The sequence below is a fragment of the Galeopterus variegatus genome, unplaced genomic scaffold, assembly GCF_000696425.1.
Source record: "Galeopterus variegatus unplaced genomic scaffold, G_variegatus-3.0.2 Scaffold613, whole genome shotgun sequence".
Lineage (NCBI taxonomy): Eukaryota > Metazoa > Chordata > Mammalia > Dermoptera > Cynocephalidae > Galeopterus > Galeopterus variegatus.
Genome location: NW_007726724.1, coordinates 303,265 through 318,346, shown reverse-complemented (window position 1 = coordinate 318,346; position 15,082 = coordinate 303,265). Strand labels below are relative to the sequence as shown.

Here is a 15,082-nt window from a genome sequence, read left to right as displayed (position 1 = left end):
AGCCAGTGTGGGGAAGCTGGGGTTTTAGGGTGCTGCCATCTAAGGAGGCCTATGCACTTGGTATGGATTGTTTAGCATTTCTTTGGTCAAAGAAATCAGAAAAATCACACAATGGTTTTCCTGCCTGAACTTCAGAGCACGGTCTCCCTGGGATCCCAAAGGCAGGCCAGGCCCAGAGCACAGATTACAGAAGCCCTTGGGAAATTTGTGGCAAACATAAAATAGAGAACTTGAGGGTGGTGACATGCCCACAGCAGAGGGAAGACAGTCTGCTCTCTGCTTCGCCTTTTATCCTCCTCCTGTTCCTTCTGGTACCTCATTCTCTAGAATAGAAAGAGGCTGTTCTGACCCCAAGGATGCCAGGTGGTTAGGGTGGGAGGGGGCTGAGGCCATCACAGAGAGACCCTGGGGATTCAGTCTCAGATCATCTGCCCACTGACCTCCTGGCCCAAAGCCCCCACAACCCATCTGCCTCTTGTGACCAGGATTCACATGTTCAGGGTGACCTAGGACAACCCAGCTGAGGAACAGTATTTGCATCTATTCCTTGCTCGGAGACGGCAGGATCACCCTCTGCAAGGACTACATGGGGCAGATCTACCCAATGTCCATGCATGAGGGGTGGATGCTGCGGTGTCTGTGTTGAGGCTCTGCTGATGCTGGCGGGGATGCCAGGGTTTCTTACGTGGAAAAGAGACAAGTGGACGGCCCTTCCTGGCAGCAAGGGATGTGGCCCCAGGAGGTGGGGGCACAAAAACTTGGGCAAGTGGTTCAGGCCCTGGTTCTGGGGACCTGTGTGGGAAAGTGGGGTCCATGGTACCCCACAACTCTGCAGTACCCAGAACCCTTCTCCCCAGTTTACCTTCCCCTCCAGGAGCAGCTGCAGAAAGACTTTACTGCCCACCATGGGGAAGATACCCCAACTCTGTCCCTACATCTCCCACTAAAGCAGAATTAGAGTCTGAGTCCTCCTTACACCTATTCTAAAGCCACGACTGCACCTAACAGTAAACAGTAGGTGCCCAATAAATAACAGAAAAGAAAGTAAATCAACAGAAATGTTGGCCAAGCTGGTTAACCACTGACCTCCAAATATTCCATGAGCCGCCCCCCTTCTCCCAAGGACAGGCGTACATGCTACTACCTCCAGGATGTCTACCACTGTTTCTCCTTTCTGTGTGTACAGGAACTTGTCGCGGGGTAAGAGGGTGATCTTTACTTTTCTGGCTCCAGACAAGCCCCATGTGGGCTCTGGGGCGCAGAGGTTGGGGCAGTGGGAAATAGCAAACAGTCTATGCACCCGGGCCTGGCTGTGGACAGAGCCACCTGCTGCGCAGGAACTGCCTGCACCCACCCTCCCCATGCCCCTCTCTCTACCTTTGTTAGCTGGGACCTCAGACAAGACACTTAACCCTTCAGAGCTCGTTTACTCTGTGAGTTGGGGCACGGCCAGGGGTGAAGCACCTGGCAGAGTAGTTAATGGGGCAGTGGCGGGGATGGGACCTCAAGGGAAGGGGCAGGTTTACCTCCAAAGTGGGAGGGGGCAGGATGGGGCACCCTGGGCAGGGGCCTACAAATCAGGCCCCATAGCACGGTGGTCAGGACCCCAAGGGAGGAACAGGAAACAGAGGAGTCGGAGTCAGGACAGAGCTCTTTCTGGGAAGAACTGGGAGAGGAGAGGGAGAGAGAGAAAGGCCACAGGAGTGGGGTGGGGGTGAAGAAGACAAAAACTGAAAGCCCCCTCAGAAGCTGGGAAAATGCCAGAATTAGGGTGCCAAAGAGGAAGGAGGCCTGTTCCCACAGACCAAATGTCCTCTATCCGACAACATGGGATCTCCTGGGCCGTGCAGTTCACAGACCAGACTCTTTCCCACGTTCCTGGGGAAGACGTGGGGGAAGGGGACTGGCCTTGCTCTCTGGGCGATGCTAACAGGTTCCAGGAGGCAGAAACTGGAAATCCAGCCCCCTGCCTACAGGCCTGCACTGCCCATGGGCCTGAAAGGTCACAGCCCCCGTGCACTCTCGACTCAGCAACAGCGTCTGCCAGTATGGAGACTAATGGCCTCTGATTCTAACAGGGAAGGGGCTGCTACATGGGATGGACAGGGGCTAACAGGCCCTGCCAGCTCTATCCAGGGAAAGTTAAAGTCCAGCTTAACCTTAGCACTTAAATGGAGTCACACTTAATGAGCTTCAGTAGCCTCGGCCTCAGTGGGCCCACAGCAGGACAGCCAGCACACAGCAGGGATGTCACAGCCACGGGGCAGTGCTGGCCTCTCCCATCAACAACCACCCTCACAAGTAACAGGGCCTGGGCAGGAGAGCTGCCCAATCTGGGTGGACAGTGACTGTGGGGACTTTGGAGGAAAGCTGCTGGTGGCTAGAGGCCCCTGAAGCCTTCCTCTCCAGGGCATGTCTTTAGAGTGTCCAGACACTCTGGTCAAGGGCCTAGTCTCCTGCAACCATGGGAGGTTCCCAGAGCTGCGGAAGGCCTGTGCACTGAAGACAGAAAGTGGGAGGCCCAGGGGACCTGGGAGGGTTTGCTGAGTCACGACTATGCTGACAACTCTTGAGCCTCAAAAGGCTGAAATAAACAAACGCCTCCACAGAGGCCAGCGTCTAATCACCATGTTCAGTCTACAAGCCAGCGATTCATTCAGCAGTGGCAATGGCACAGCCATCTGTCCATCTCGGTGCCAAAAGCTGATCAACAAGATGCCTGGATGTTCCACCAAGCTCCCTCAGGTGGAGTACGCCCCAGGGTGGGGTCAATGACTGGGCCTCGGCCTATGACTTTGAGCCTCAGCTGCTTCACTTGCAAACAGAAATAGCACCTGGTGCGCAGAGTTGCCAGGAGGGCTGACACAGCTGACCTGGCCCAAACAACCGAACACTGCCCCGGACCTCCTCCCATACGCCTGCCCTGCCACAGTGACGGCTCTGCCACCCTCGCCCTAGGGCTCTCTGAGGGGTACTCACGGCATTCTCAAGGAGGCTGCACAGGATACTCACTGGGGTATCCACTCATCAGGCTTCCATAAGCTTGACTTGGGCTTTTTTTCTTTTAACTTCAGACTTTATTTTTATGCAAAATTCACAGGCACATGTTTTAGAGAGTCTAGTAATTCCACGAGATTTGTCAGGGGAACGAGGAGTCTCCCACAACTCTTATCCCCTTTCCATCTGCCCAGAGACCACTGCTTTCATCTCTTTCAGCTAACCATGTTGGTATTCCATTTCCCTAGAACACCCATTTCCATTGCCTCTTCTGGATCTGACAGCTTGGGAATTACCTGCTGACTTCCTGGTGTGGTAGATGAGAATTTAGCTCTCTTCTTTGCCCCTCTCCCACCCCATAAACATATACTTTTCCTCTTTGTAACCATCCTTCCCTTATATCAGGCTCGTAATTTTGCTCAGATCAGGACTCAGTTCTCTTATAAGTATGTAAATGTATTCAAAGCTGAGCCACATAGCAAGCCATGACTACGTTTTGCTTCTTGCACAACTTTTTGTTTTCTCTGGAGCTAATAATTGGCTTATTTTTCCATTTGGTTAGTTTTATATACTCATTACTAACTCAGCCATACCTCTTTGCTAGGTTGACGTAGGAGCTTCCTGACCTTTTTGGTGGGGCAGCAAACATAAAACATGAGATGTGCATTCGGCACGCAGGAAAGGAGGAGGCTACGTACAGCCAGGGGCAGCAGCTCAGGGACCAGTGGGACCAACGACTACAGCAACCCATGCCTGGCACAGAGCTGTGGAAAGCTCTGGTCCGCACCTCCTCTTAAGCCACATGCACCACGTTCTGTCAATTTCCTCTGTCTGAAGAAGTCCCAGAAGCCTCTGACCAGTTCCAACCACTCCAGCTACTCTCAACACATCCTGCCCTGGGATCTGCCTTCACTTCCCTCCAAGGCTGGAGCTCCTGTTTCCTGTATTCCACATCTTCTTTCGTGGTTTACTTCCTCATTTTATTGGAGCACATCCTCTACTAGCTTCCCAAGAAAGGGTACGTGAGAGGTAAATTTATTAAGACCTTGAACATTGGAAAATGCACACAACTCTTCCTTCAGACTTGACTAAGAGTTTGGGGGACACAGGATTCTAAGTTGCAAATCACTTTCCACTAGAAATTTGAAGGCATTGCTCTCTGGCTTCCCAGCTTCCAGTTCTGCTATTGAGAAGTATTAAGCAAGTCAGATCCCTGACCCTTTGACAAGAGACCTATTTTTCCCCTCTCTAGAAGTTTACAGGGTCTTCTCTTTGTCCCCAACATTCTGAATTTTCATGATGACACCCATTTGTATGGATCCATTTTTGCCCTGGAAAGGGCCTTCTGAGTATCTTCCACATGCAGAAAATGAGCACCTTTCATTCTGGGAGATGTTCTTGTAACGTCTCGTTTGTGGTGTCCTGTTTTCTCCTCCTGGCACTCCTATTATTCAGATATCTGACCCCTGGATTGTTCCTCTAACTTTCTTACCTTTTTTCTCCTTTCTTCCATATCATTGTCTTTTTGCTCTATTCTCAGATACTTTCTCAATTTTATCTCATAAACCTTCTATTTAGATTTAACTCTTGATATTTTTAACTTGCCACAGCTCATTTTTTTTCCTCTTTGAATTTTTTAAAGGTATCTTGTTCTTGTTTTGCTTTTGTAAAGTCCTTTCTGGGGCTGGCCCGTGGCTCACTTGGGAGAGGGTGGTGCTGATAACACCAAGGCCACGGGTTTAGATCCCTATATAGGGATGGCCAGTTGGCTCACTTGGGAGAGCGTGGTGCTGACAACACCAAGGCCACGGGTTTAGATCCCTATATAGGGATGCCCAGTTGGCTCACTTGGGAGAGGGGGGTGCTGATAACACCAAGGCCACGGGTTTAGATCCCTATATAGGGATGGCCAGTTGGCTCACTTGGGAGAGCGTGGTCCTGACAACACCAAGTCAAGAGTTAAGATCCCCTTACCAGTCATTTTTTAAAAAAGAAAAGAAAAGTCCTTTCTTATCTGAGGATATTCATGATACTATTTTTTGGAGGTTTTCCTTGCTCTACTGGTCTGTTCCCTTCACGCTGCATTTTTCTATTTGTTTACTTTCCTCTATATTCTACACATTAGAGAACTTTTCTTTCTTTCAGATGTCTAGTAATCCTATTCACAATTAGGGTGGTGCTGCAAGGTACACAGAAATCTCTGAGCAGGAGAATAAAGCTTGTCAGCTCTAAGTTTCACCAAGGAGTGATTTGCTGAGTGGTTTAGCTGGGGAACCTCCAATGTTGATGCCTTCCTTCTGTTCATCAGATTATTCCAGAAAGAGTCTTCCCATGTCTAGCCTGGAGGTCACATCTGCTGCCAGCATTCTGGAGGGAACATGGAGAGTTCTAGGGGGGAGCAGAGAGTGTTCTGGGAGGAACATGGAGTGTTCTGGGGGAACATGGAGAAGGCCTCCAGTGTGGGGGCACATCAGCATCCCTCTGCATCCACTTGCATCCATCTGTCTCCTTCCTCTGTGCTCAGTCCAATCTCTTGTCCTGACTTGGGCCTGTCTGGGGAACTCTTCATACCCTCTTCAGAGGAGCAGCTCACAAACATGCGTGAGCACCTGAGTGGCCTGCAGGGCTTGTTAGCACAGGTCCCAGGGCCCAACCCCAGGATTTCTGAGTCAGTAAGTCTAAGATGGAGCTGAGAATCTACATTCCTAAAAAGGGAGACTGCTGTCAGCTTGGGGACCACACTTCAAGAATCACTGCTCCAAGAGAACACAACACTGGTTTTTTGTTTTTTGATTTTTATCTTTCCTGGGGGAGAGGCAATTGCCCATTGCATACGGTTGACTGAAAGAGCTGGGGATCTGTCTCTTAATTAAACTCTCCACCAAGCACCCTTAATCCTCCTTATTTTAGCCAGTTATGCCCTTCCCCCGATGTCACTTGCTGCCAGTTTCTGGCCTTTGGGGAGTTTTGTGGCATAAATCAGACTGGTTCTTGGCTCTACCCACTGCTAGCTTAAGAATTCCGCTTTCCTGTGTCTGCTCAGTCATTTAACCACTCCTTTACCTACTTTCCACATTCCAAAAGTTTGCTGTTGTATTTTCGCTCTCTGTGGGTTTAAACCTTTTAAACAACAAAACAAAAACCACCTCTTACTGTGATTTGGGGGCCTCAGGGAGGGAGGCGCAGCAGATGCGCAGGTCCAGCCACATCCTGCCCTTGCTCCCACACCTGCTTCCTTCCCATCCCCTCCACCCAGGCTTTGTCACAGCGCTGCCCCTGTCTGGCCTGGGCCTCTGCTCTCTCTCACCTTCCCCGTCTTCCAGGCAAGCCTGGACCTGACATGTTCTCCAAGGTTGGCCTGGGAAAGCTTCTCTGTAGAACTTCCCCAGTGTAACAAAGAAGCACCTCTTCTGAGCCCCTTCTGCTCTGAGCCCTGTCACAGTCTGACGTGGAGTACCTGTGTGCTCAGGCCTGAGCACAGAACCCACTAACAGGAAGAGCACCACAAATGCTACTAGATAAATGAATCAACAAATACATGAGCAAATAATTGAGGGACAGATCTATTACATCAGATATAGTAAGGGACCCCTTCCAGGAATCCTTTTACAAAGTAAAGATCCACCTAACCATGCTCCAAGTTTGCATTTTCAGCTCTTAAATCAGCCAAGAACAATATAGCAGGAGGCAAGAGACCCAGTCCTGGCTAAAAGGAGGATAAGGATTCAGACTTTTGCAACCATAGTGAAGACCAGGAAGAAGCTTCTCGTGGAGGTAGAAGAGCCAGAAAGAAGACCAGAACTGACACCAGCTTGCCCAATGATCTTGCAAGAGAGCCCCCCTGCCCTTCTCTTGGCTTTTATTTCCCACCTGGGCTACCGTGGGAGAGGGCAGAACACCAGGCTAGCCAGTCACAAAGTCCACTCCCAGGCCAGCAGGATTTGCTCTTGAGCCTGGACCTGCCCTGGGCATTCCCAGGCCAGCACACAGATGGCCAATCTGCTCAGCCAGGCTTGACAGAGGAACTCGACTTGCTGCCTCAGGAATGGACGATCTGGGAGGGCCTGTCTGTACAAACCTGCCAGCATTCCAGGCTCCCAGCTCCAGCTGGCTGCTGCCCAGTGGCCTCAAGCAACTGATGCTGATGAGAACTGAAAAGTGAGAGGTGGAGGGAATTGAGAAGTATACAGACCACCTGTGAGGAGAACGCAGCAGCCTCTCAGAGACTAGGGTGTTGGGGTTCTCACGCTGTGCCAGTAATTTTCTCTGCTCCACCTCAGGAAAGAGGGAATGTTCTAGAAATTCAGAGTACTTTCTCCCAGGCTTGGTTCTGTCACATTTCTGATCTACAGAAAATGGGGTGTGCTTTAATAAGGATCAATGTAAGTTCCTACAGAGAGGGCCAAATAATTAATTATGAAAACCTAAGATGGTAGTGACCGGGGGAGGTGTGCACTACATGCACACACCCTGCAGTCACTGTCCATAAGCCAAGTGCGAGATCATGAGAGAGCATCCACACAAGCAGATGTTTTCCTATAAAATGCTGAGGTGCAGAGTCCCACTAAATCCTGTATTGCCTGGGTCACAGCTGAACCTCACAATGGTGCATGAACCTGCAGTCTCACAAAGGATACTGACAAACTAAGGACCAGCTGGAGAGGGACACTGAGGCTGGAGACCATCACATGCTAACAATGGTCACAGGAACTAGAGAACAAGACTGGGGACAATAAAAATGCCAACGATGAACAATTACTGAGTGCCTACTACAGATCAGGTCCTGTGCTAGGGGTCTTGAGGTGTTACCTCCTGTAGTACTATCATTGCCTCAATTGACAGCTGAGACGCTGCAGCTCTGCAAGAGTCAGGACACAGGTAAGGGCGGGGTGGCCCTTCCAACTCAGGTCTGGCTGAGCCCAGAGCCCTCATTCTCATAACCACACAGACACCGAGGCCTTCTGTGTGCCAGGCTCTGTGCTGTGGGCCTCCTCCCTATCTTGTCTAAAGGGGCTGCTGAACATGGTCCTCAGGTGCTCTGAGACACTGTCTCCAGGTATTCTTTATAAGGAAGTAGAAGGGAGCTGAGGACTCCATCTAAGATGTGGCATGGAGAACAATCTGCATGGACACATCAGAACGGGCCCCGCACTGCAGGCAGGGAGGCAAGGTGACTGCCACATACCCTTTCCAACTCAAAGACACTCATGAGAAACCCCATGCTGCCTTCACAGGAAAAGATGACAAACACATGAAAAGGAAATAGGAAAGAGCTTCACAGGATGAAAAGCAACTCAGAAACTAATTCAAGATGCAAATGTCAAGAAAACTGCATCCCATAGCCCCTCACCCCAGTACGGATGATCCTGCAAATATCTCCAAGGATGAGGCTACAAGAGTGGACCACATGCAAGAGCTGAGGGAAACTGGGCTGTGCCCCAGGCTTCTGTGGAAGGACTGACTGGGAGCCCTCCTCTCAGGCCACCGGAGGCCCAGATCTGTATTTCTCTGCAGCTAGAGTGGACAAGGCTAGGGCATGAGTTGGCAACTGTAATGCTCTCCCACACTAGGAGTGAACAGACTCCAGCTGTCACTTTACTACATTGGAGGTGACAAGCCACTTGTTCTAAAGGTTGTTACCCTGATTTACAGACCTGGAGAGTATGGGCAAGAAGCGCTGACTTCTTGGTATGACCTTGCTCCTCCCTCAGACATTGCAGGCCTTTGCTGCAGAGGGCTCCCCAGGCTCTGTGAAATGTACTTAGACCAGTGAAAGATGGCCCGTATATTCATGGGGTATTGGATTTACTCATGATTAATGGGGCACATATAAACTGATAAATGATATTAATTTGTTTTAGGGGGTCTGAGAAGATTTCAGCCACCTGTTTCTCACTGCTGTCTGAGTTATTTCCTGCTGCCTGCAGACTCAGATGACTAAACCTGTTTGCACAGCCCTGTGGGGAGATGGTGCATCTCTGTGGGCTGAGGCCAGGATGCTCCATCTCAGCAATCTGTATGCCTGACTACCCACAGGGGAGGACAGAGCCTCTCAGGTATTGTGACTATGCTGGTTCCATGTGAAGGAGAGACAGGCCGATGCCCAAGTCCACCCCAGCAGGCTGCATGGGTTGACCTGCCCCCTGGATGCTAGAGGACCAGGGAGGGGGCCTACCTGCCACCTCCTTGGATGACGGCAGACACGCAGCAGCCTCCAGGTTAGCCGGGATGGGGCCTCCTCTCTCCAGGGCACGCACAAGCTCCCGCAGCTGCTCACACTCCTCCTGCAGCCGGTCGCGGTCCTCACGCAGGCGCTGCTTGGCCACACTGGTGGGGTTCAGGCTCATGTGCAGCACTTTGGTTCTGCCCTGGTCATAGTCGCCCTGCAGGAGCATACACAGCACAGGATCACCACAGTCTGGGACCAAACCTGCAAGGCTTCCATCATCGAGACAAAAGAAATGAGATGCTCACAAACTAATGATACATCTGACACCTGAGCATGGGGAGTCAGAATCACAAAAGTCTCGGTAGCGGACACATGAACTGATTAAGCGTGGTCCAGAGAGGTGCACAGTCTGGTCCCAGCTCAGCCCCTCCTGCACTGCGTGGGTGGTGTTATAGGCAAGTCCCTCTGCCTCTCCAGGTTCTGTTCACTTACCAATATAGGGGATCACACCGTTACTTACCTCGAAGAGTTATTGTGAGAAATAAATGAAGAGAAAACAAACCCAACTAGCACACCCATTGGGACATTGTGAGTATGTGATACACATGAATCCCCTTCTCTTGTTCTTCTTAAATACCAATGTTAAAAACAAATTGTGTCTGTTCCCTGTACCGACCAGCCACCCAAACAAACAAAAAAAATTGTGATGCACATCTTTTTAAAGTGTGCCACATTTTTTCCATACTCTGTTGGCAAATATCCGAATGACTGGGCTCTTACCACCCTGCCCTGTGGCCCTGAGAGGCCTCACATCCAACCCTCTGTATTAAAGGTCTGTAAGACGAGGGCCCACAGATTTAAAAAAGTAAAAACAAAACAAAACAAAAGACTTTATTATTTAGAACAGTTTTAGATATACAGAAAAATTGTGAAGACAGTGAAGAGAGTTCTTATAGACCTCACATCCAATTTCCCTACTGTTAACATCTTACATCAGTGTGGTACATTTGTCACAATCAGTGAACCAATGTTGACACACTATTATTAATCGAAGTCCATATTTTCTTCACATTTTCTTAGCTTTTACCTAGTGGCCTTTCTTGTCCCAAGACCCCATCCCGGATCCCATGTGACATTCAGTTGTCGCATCTCCTCGGGCTCCTCTTGGCTGTGAGTTTCTTAGACTTTGTTCATTTTTGATGACCTTGACAGTTTTCAGGAGGACTGGTCAGGGTTTTACAGAATGTGCCTCTATTGGGACCTACCTGATGTTTTCTCGTGATTGAGCTGGGGTGTGGGTTTGGGGAAAAGTACGGAGGTAAAGAGCCGTTCTCATCATGGCATATCAGGGGTCCACACTATCAACACGACCTGTCACTGGTGATGCTGACCTTGGGCACCTGGCTGAGGTTGCGTTTGCCAGGTTTTTCCACTGTAAAGTTATTCTTTTTCCTCTCTTTTCATACTGTACTCTTTGGAAGGAAGTCACTCTGTGCCATCCATACATGAGGGGTGGGGTTATGCTCCACCTTCTTGAGGGCAGGGTATCTACATTTATTATTTGGAATTCTTCTGTACTGGAAACCTGTCTCTTTTCCTCCCGTTATTTATTCAACCATTTATTTGTATCAGTATTAACTTATGCATATTTATTTTATAGTTTGGCTTATAATCCAATACTACTTTATTTGTTACATAAATTGTTCCAGCCTTGGCCACGGGGAGCTCTTTCAGTTGGCTCCTGTGTCCCTCTGACATGCGCCCCAATCAATGTGGTCTGGTGCGTGTTTGTTCTCAGCACTTCCTTACTTTCTGGCACTAGAAGATGCTCTAGGCTCATCCTGGGTATCTCTTGTTCCACCCTAGAATCAGCCATTTCTCCAAGGAGCACTGGAGAATGATACAATACTTAGAATCCAACATCTGGGTGCTGAGTGCAATCCGACACATGATGGACAGGGACCTGTGAATATGCATACACCTGTGAACATTTCTACACATGGCCACCTGTGTCTGTATTAAGCTAAGCATGAGTTCATGGTGATATCTCCAACTCTGATCCATTACCATACAGATCATTCTAGCCCCTTCCCCTTGCTCAACTATAAACTTCCCCTCCCCCTGCCCCCCTGCCACACACACAACTTCGGCAGTGAGAAACCTGGCTCCCAACATCCACCACTCATTTTTTAATTGTTCAATTCCAGCGTAAATGTATAGCAGTATCAGAACTGTTAACCCTACCTCCATGGGAACACGTTATCAACTAGAGCATGGTGCTTACACACAGCTCCTCTCCTTTTAGTTTTTCAGACTCCACTCATTTCCAAAGTTTCTTAGATTATTACCCGTCCCCTTACCTCCCATCACTGAGATTGCTTCACACAATCTCAGTTAGACTGTTTCGTCACATTCTGATTTCCATTGGGGATTCCCCCAACCCCCTAATGATTTTTTAAAATCTGTGTACATTAAGGTTCACGTTTTGTGCTGTGAAGTTCAATGAGTTTTGACACATTAGCATCCACTATTACTGTGTCATGCAGAAGATTCACAGCCCTGAGAGGGCCCCTGTTTAACCCTGGCCCTGAACCCCTGGCAACTACTGATTTTTTACAGTCAGAATCCTACAGTGTGTAGCCTCTTCAGACTGGCGTCTTTCACTTAGTAATACGCATTTAAGGTTCCTCCATGTCTTTTTGTGGCTTGATAGTTCATTTCTTTTCATTGCTGAATAATATTCCACTGTATGGATATCCCACAATTTATCCATTTACCTCTTGAAGGGCATTTTGGTTGCTCCCAGTTTTCGGAAATTATACATAAAGTTGTGATAAACAGTCATGCACAGGTTTTCCTGTGGACACACATCTTCAAATCATCGTTTCCTCCCACAATACAAACACAGGATGTGCTTCCATGCACCTGCACCTCTGCTCGGGTCCCCTGATCCTGTAATGTCTGGCTGAGGAGCTCTTGCTCAGCCACCCACATCCAATTCCAAGACCTCTCTGGATTAGTTAGTTTCGTTGTTGTTTTGAGTCTGCCTGGAAGCAGGCAGCAATAGCTCCTGGCAGGAATAGCCCCTTCCTCGTGCCATATGAAAGGCATATGACCAAGCCTGGCCACTTGTTAGATCCCTTCTGCCTGACCACAGGAATAGTTTAAAAGGTGGCTATGTAACCCTACCTGAGAAAAAGAGAAATTTTCTCTTTCCTCTGAGGTTGCTAGCTGGGACAAGACCCTGAAGCTGTTCATGGCTTCCTCTAATCACTTTGGAAAGCAACTATACAGAGAGTGAAAGAGCCCTCCCATCTGTGGGGGCATTTCATAAATGTGTGCAAAATGACCCAAAATTCACAGAAAAACAAAGGACCAAGACTAGCCATGGTAACCTGGAAGGGGAGTAATTAAGACAGTGTGGCACTGGAACCAGAGTGAACCATGGGGAGAGAATGGGGCAGGGCCAAGTGGATGCCCATGTGACCTTATACCACACACAAACTTCAATTCCAGAGGCGTTGCAAATCTAAATATAAAAGGTAGAACAATAAAGTTTTAAAGAAAACAAGAGAACATCTTAGTGACCTTGGAGTAAACAAAGATTTCTTAAACAAAGTTCAAGAAGTGCTAACCTAAGAGGAAAAAAAAAAGAGTAAAACTGGACTTATAAAAACTAGCAACTTCTATTTATCAAGAGTAAAAAGGCAACCAACAGAATGGGAGATATTTGAAAATCACATATCTGACAAAGGATCTCAGCCAGAATATATAAAGAACTCAAATATAAATAAGAAAATGCCAGACAACTCAATTTAAAAATGGGAATAGACACTTCACAAAAGAAGATATCCAAAGAGCTAATAAACATATGAAAAGGTGCTCAAATTGATCATCAGAAAAATGCAAATTAAAACCACAATGACACATCCCACATTCATTCTGGAATGTCTAGTAGACATTGAACAGATAGAAAATACCAAATATTGGCAAGGGAAAGAGGCCGGATCACATACTGGTGAGTGTGTAAACATTGGCAAACCACACTGAAACAATACTGGAACACCTCCTGAAGGTGAGCAAATGCACATCTATGACCCACCTTCCCACCTGGGAAAGACGGGCAGGCCTCCTTGTTGTCTCCTCTTGAAGCCCTACAACCTTGGCCAGGAGCCCTTGGCTCCACTCCCTCCCTGACAAGAAAAGGGGTCACAGGAGGACAAGGGAGGGAGAAAGGCTGACATCAAAGCCCTCAAAGCCTCTTTTGGGATCCCTAGTGGCATCTGCCTGGGCTTCTACAGAGAACTGCTGCCCAGACTGAGTAAGGCCCTACAGCATGGTCTAGGGAAAGGCCTCCTGGCCAGGGACAAAATTGGCAATGTGTACACATGCAGGCCCAGGTACGTGGCCCCCACTGTGTGCTCTGAGAGACCTGGTGTCTCCAGGCTCTGAGCTGACCAGCATCATGCTACTGGGCCTGGGATGACACCATCAGGGCCCAGATGCCACTTGTCTCTGTCTCTGTATGAGGGAGGGAGGCTGGCTGGCAACCCAGACAGGTGTGTGTCTTCTCCCCTGGCAGTGACACGCAGCAATTTTCCTTCTCTCCTTTGACAATCAGTTTCCCACTGCCTTCATGACTCTGCCCATGTATTTCTCCAATCTCTTCAGGGAGAACAAAGGAAATGGCATCCTGTTTTCAGATCCTCAAATTCTCCTGGGAAAGAGGCTGAGTGTAGACAGTCAATTAAGTGAAGCAGCCTGAGCATAGATGGCCTCCCGGGAGCTCCCTGGAGCTCAAGATGCTGTGGGCCCCTGTCCCTCCAAATCCCTATAGGACAATGTGGCCTAGACTGGGCTGTGCCCACTGCTGTGGGTGCCTCCTTGGGGGCCAGAGCCTGCCAGCCCTTGGCCAGCCACCACCCTTTAACCCCAGGATGTACCTCCACACAGGGAGGGAGGAGGGGGTGGGAGAAGGAGTGGCAAGACCCCATCTTTCCTAGGACCACCCCCGGACACTAAAACATCCTCCTGATATCACTTCATACAGCAAACTGCTGGCCCTGAAGTCCCCTTGCAAAAGAGGCAAGGGCAGATGAACACTGGCTTAGGCCAGAGACCCAGGGGCACTGGGCACTGCAACAAGAGCACAGGATCACAGAAGTGACCGCAGGGAGCAGCTAGGTTTGCAAACATGGCTCGCTCAGATCCATTCCCTCTGTGCTTCCCCTCAGAGAAAGGGAGGGGAGGAGAGGAAATCCACCCACTCGGGCTCAGCAGGCGAGAGATTAAGGTGGGAGCCCCGTGCCCAGCCTGGGCAGAAGAGGAGGCACTGAGTGGAAAGGATTCACACGGCTCTTCATGGGTTTTCTGAGAACCTTGTAAAAAACCCCAAAGGATGAAGAGAAATCCTGTAACTCTAGCTGAATCATAGACTTTCAGGGTTCAAAGGGATTGTTATTTCATCCAATTTCAACAGTCTGGGAAAGATAACCAAGTGTGCGAAATCCATCCACCTATGCACGCTTGGGAGAGCCCGACAGCAGACAGCTGCCATGTGCTCTCTGGGGCCTCTGCAGCTGGATATGCACCTCGACCTCCCCAACCTCACTGCATCTTGAGGAGCCAGGGTGAATACAGGGCGGTAGCAAGGACCAACGCCTTTGGAAGAAGCCCGATAATAACAGTTGGGCTTTGCAGGTCACCCTGTCTCTGTCCTAACTACTCAATCCTGCATCAGTGGAGAGAGCTGCCCCAGACAATAGGAAAGGGAATGAGTGAAGCCACACTCACAGAAACACAAATCTGAATTTCATATAATTTTCATGTGTCCTGAAATATTCCCCTTCTTTTTATTTTTTTTCAACTCTTTTTTTTTTTTTTTTTTTTTTTTTTGTCTTTTTGTTTTTTTTTTTT

General features: G+C 49.0%; 1 protein-coding gene across 1 annotated transcript in view; it reads right to left on the bottom strand.

The window, feature by feature from the left end:
• LOC103588751 (mitotic spindle assembly checkpoint protein MAD1-like) overlaps nt 1-15,082 on the bottom strand; it is a 402,917-nt gene that overhangs the window by 119,505 nt on the left and 268,330 nt on the right. Inside the window, exon 7 of the mRNA XM_008570554.1 lies at nt 9,173-9,380. Within this exon, the coding sequence (XP_008568776.1) occupies nt 9,173-9,380 (208 nt within the window). The remainder of the gene's footprint in view (nt 1-9,172; nt 9,381-15,082) is intronic.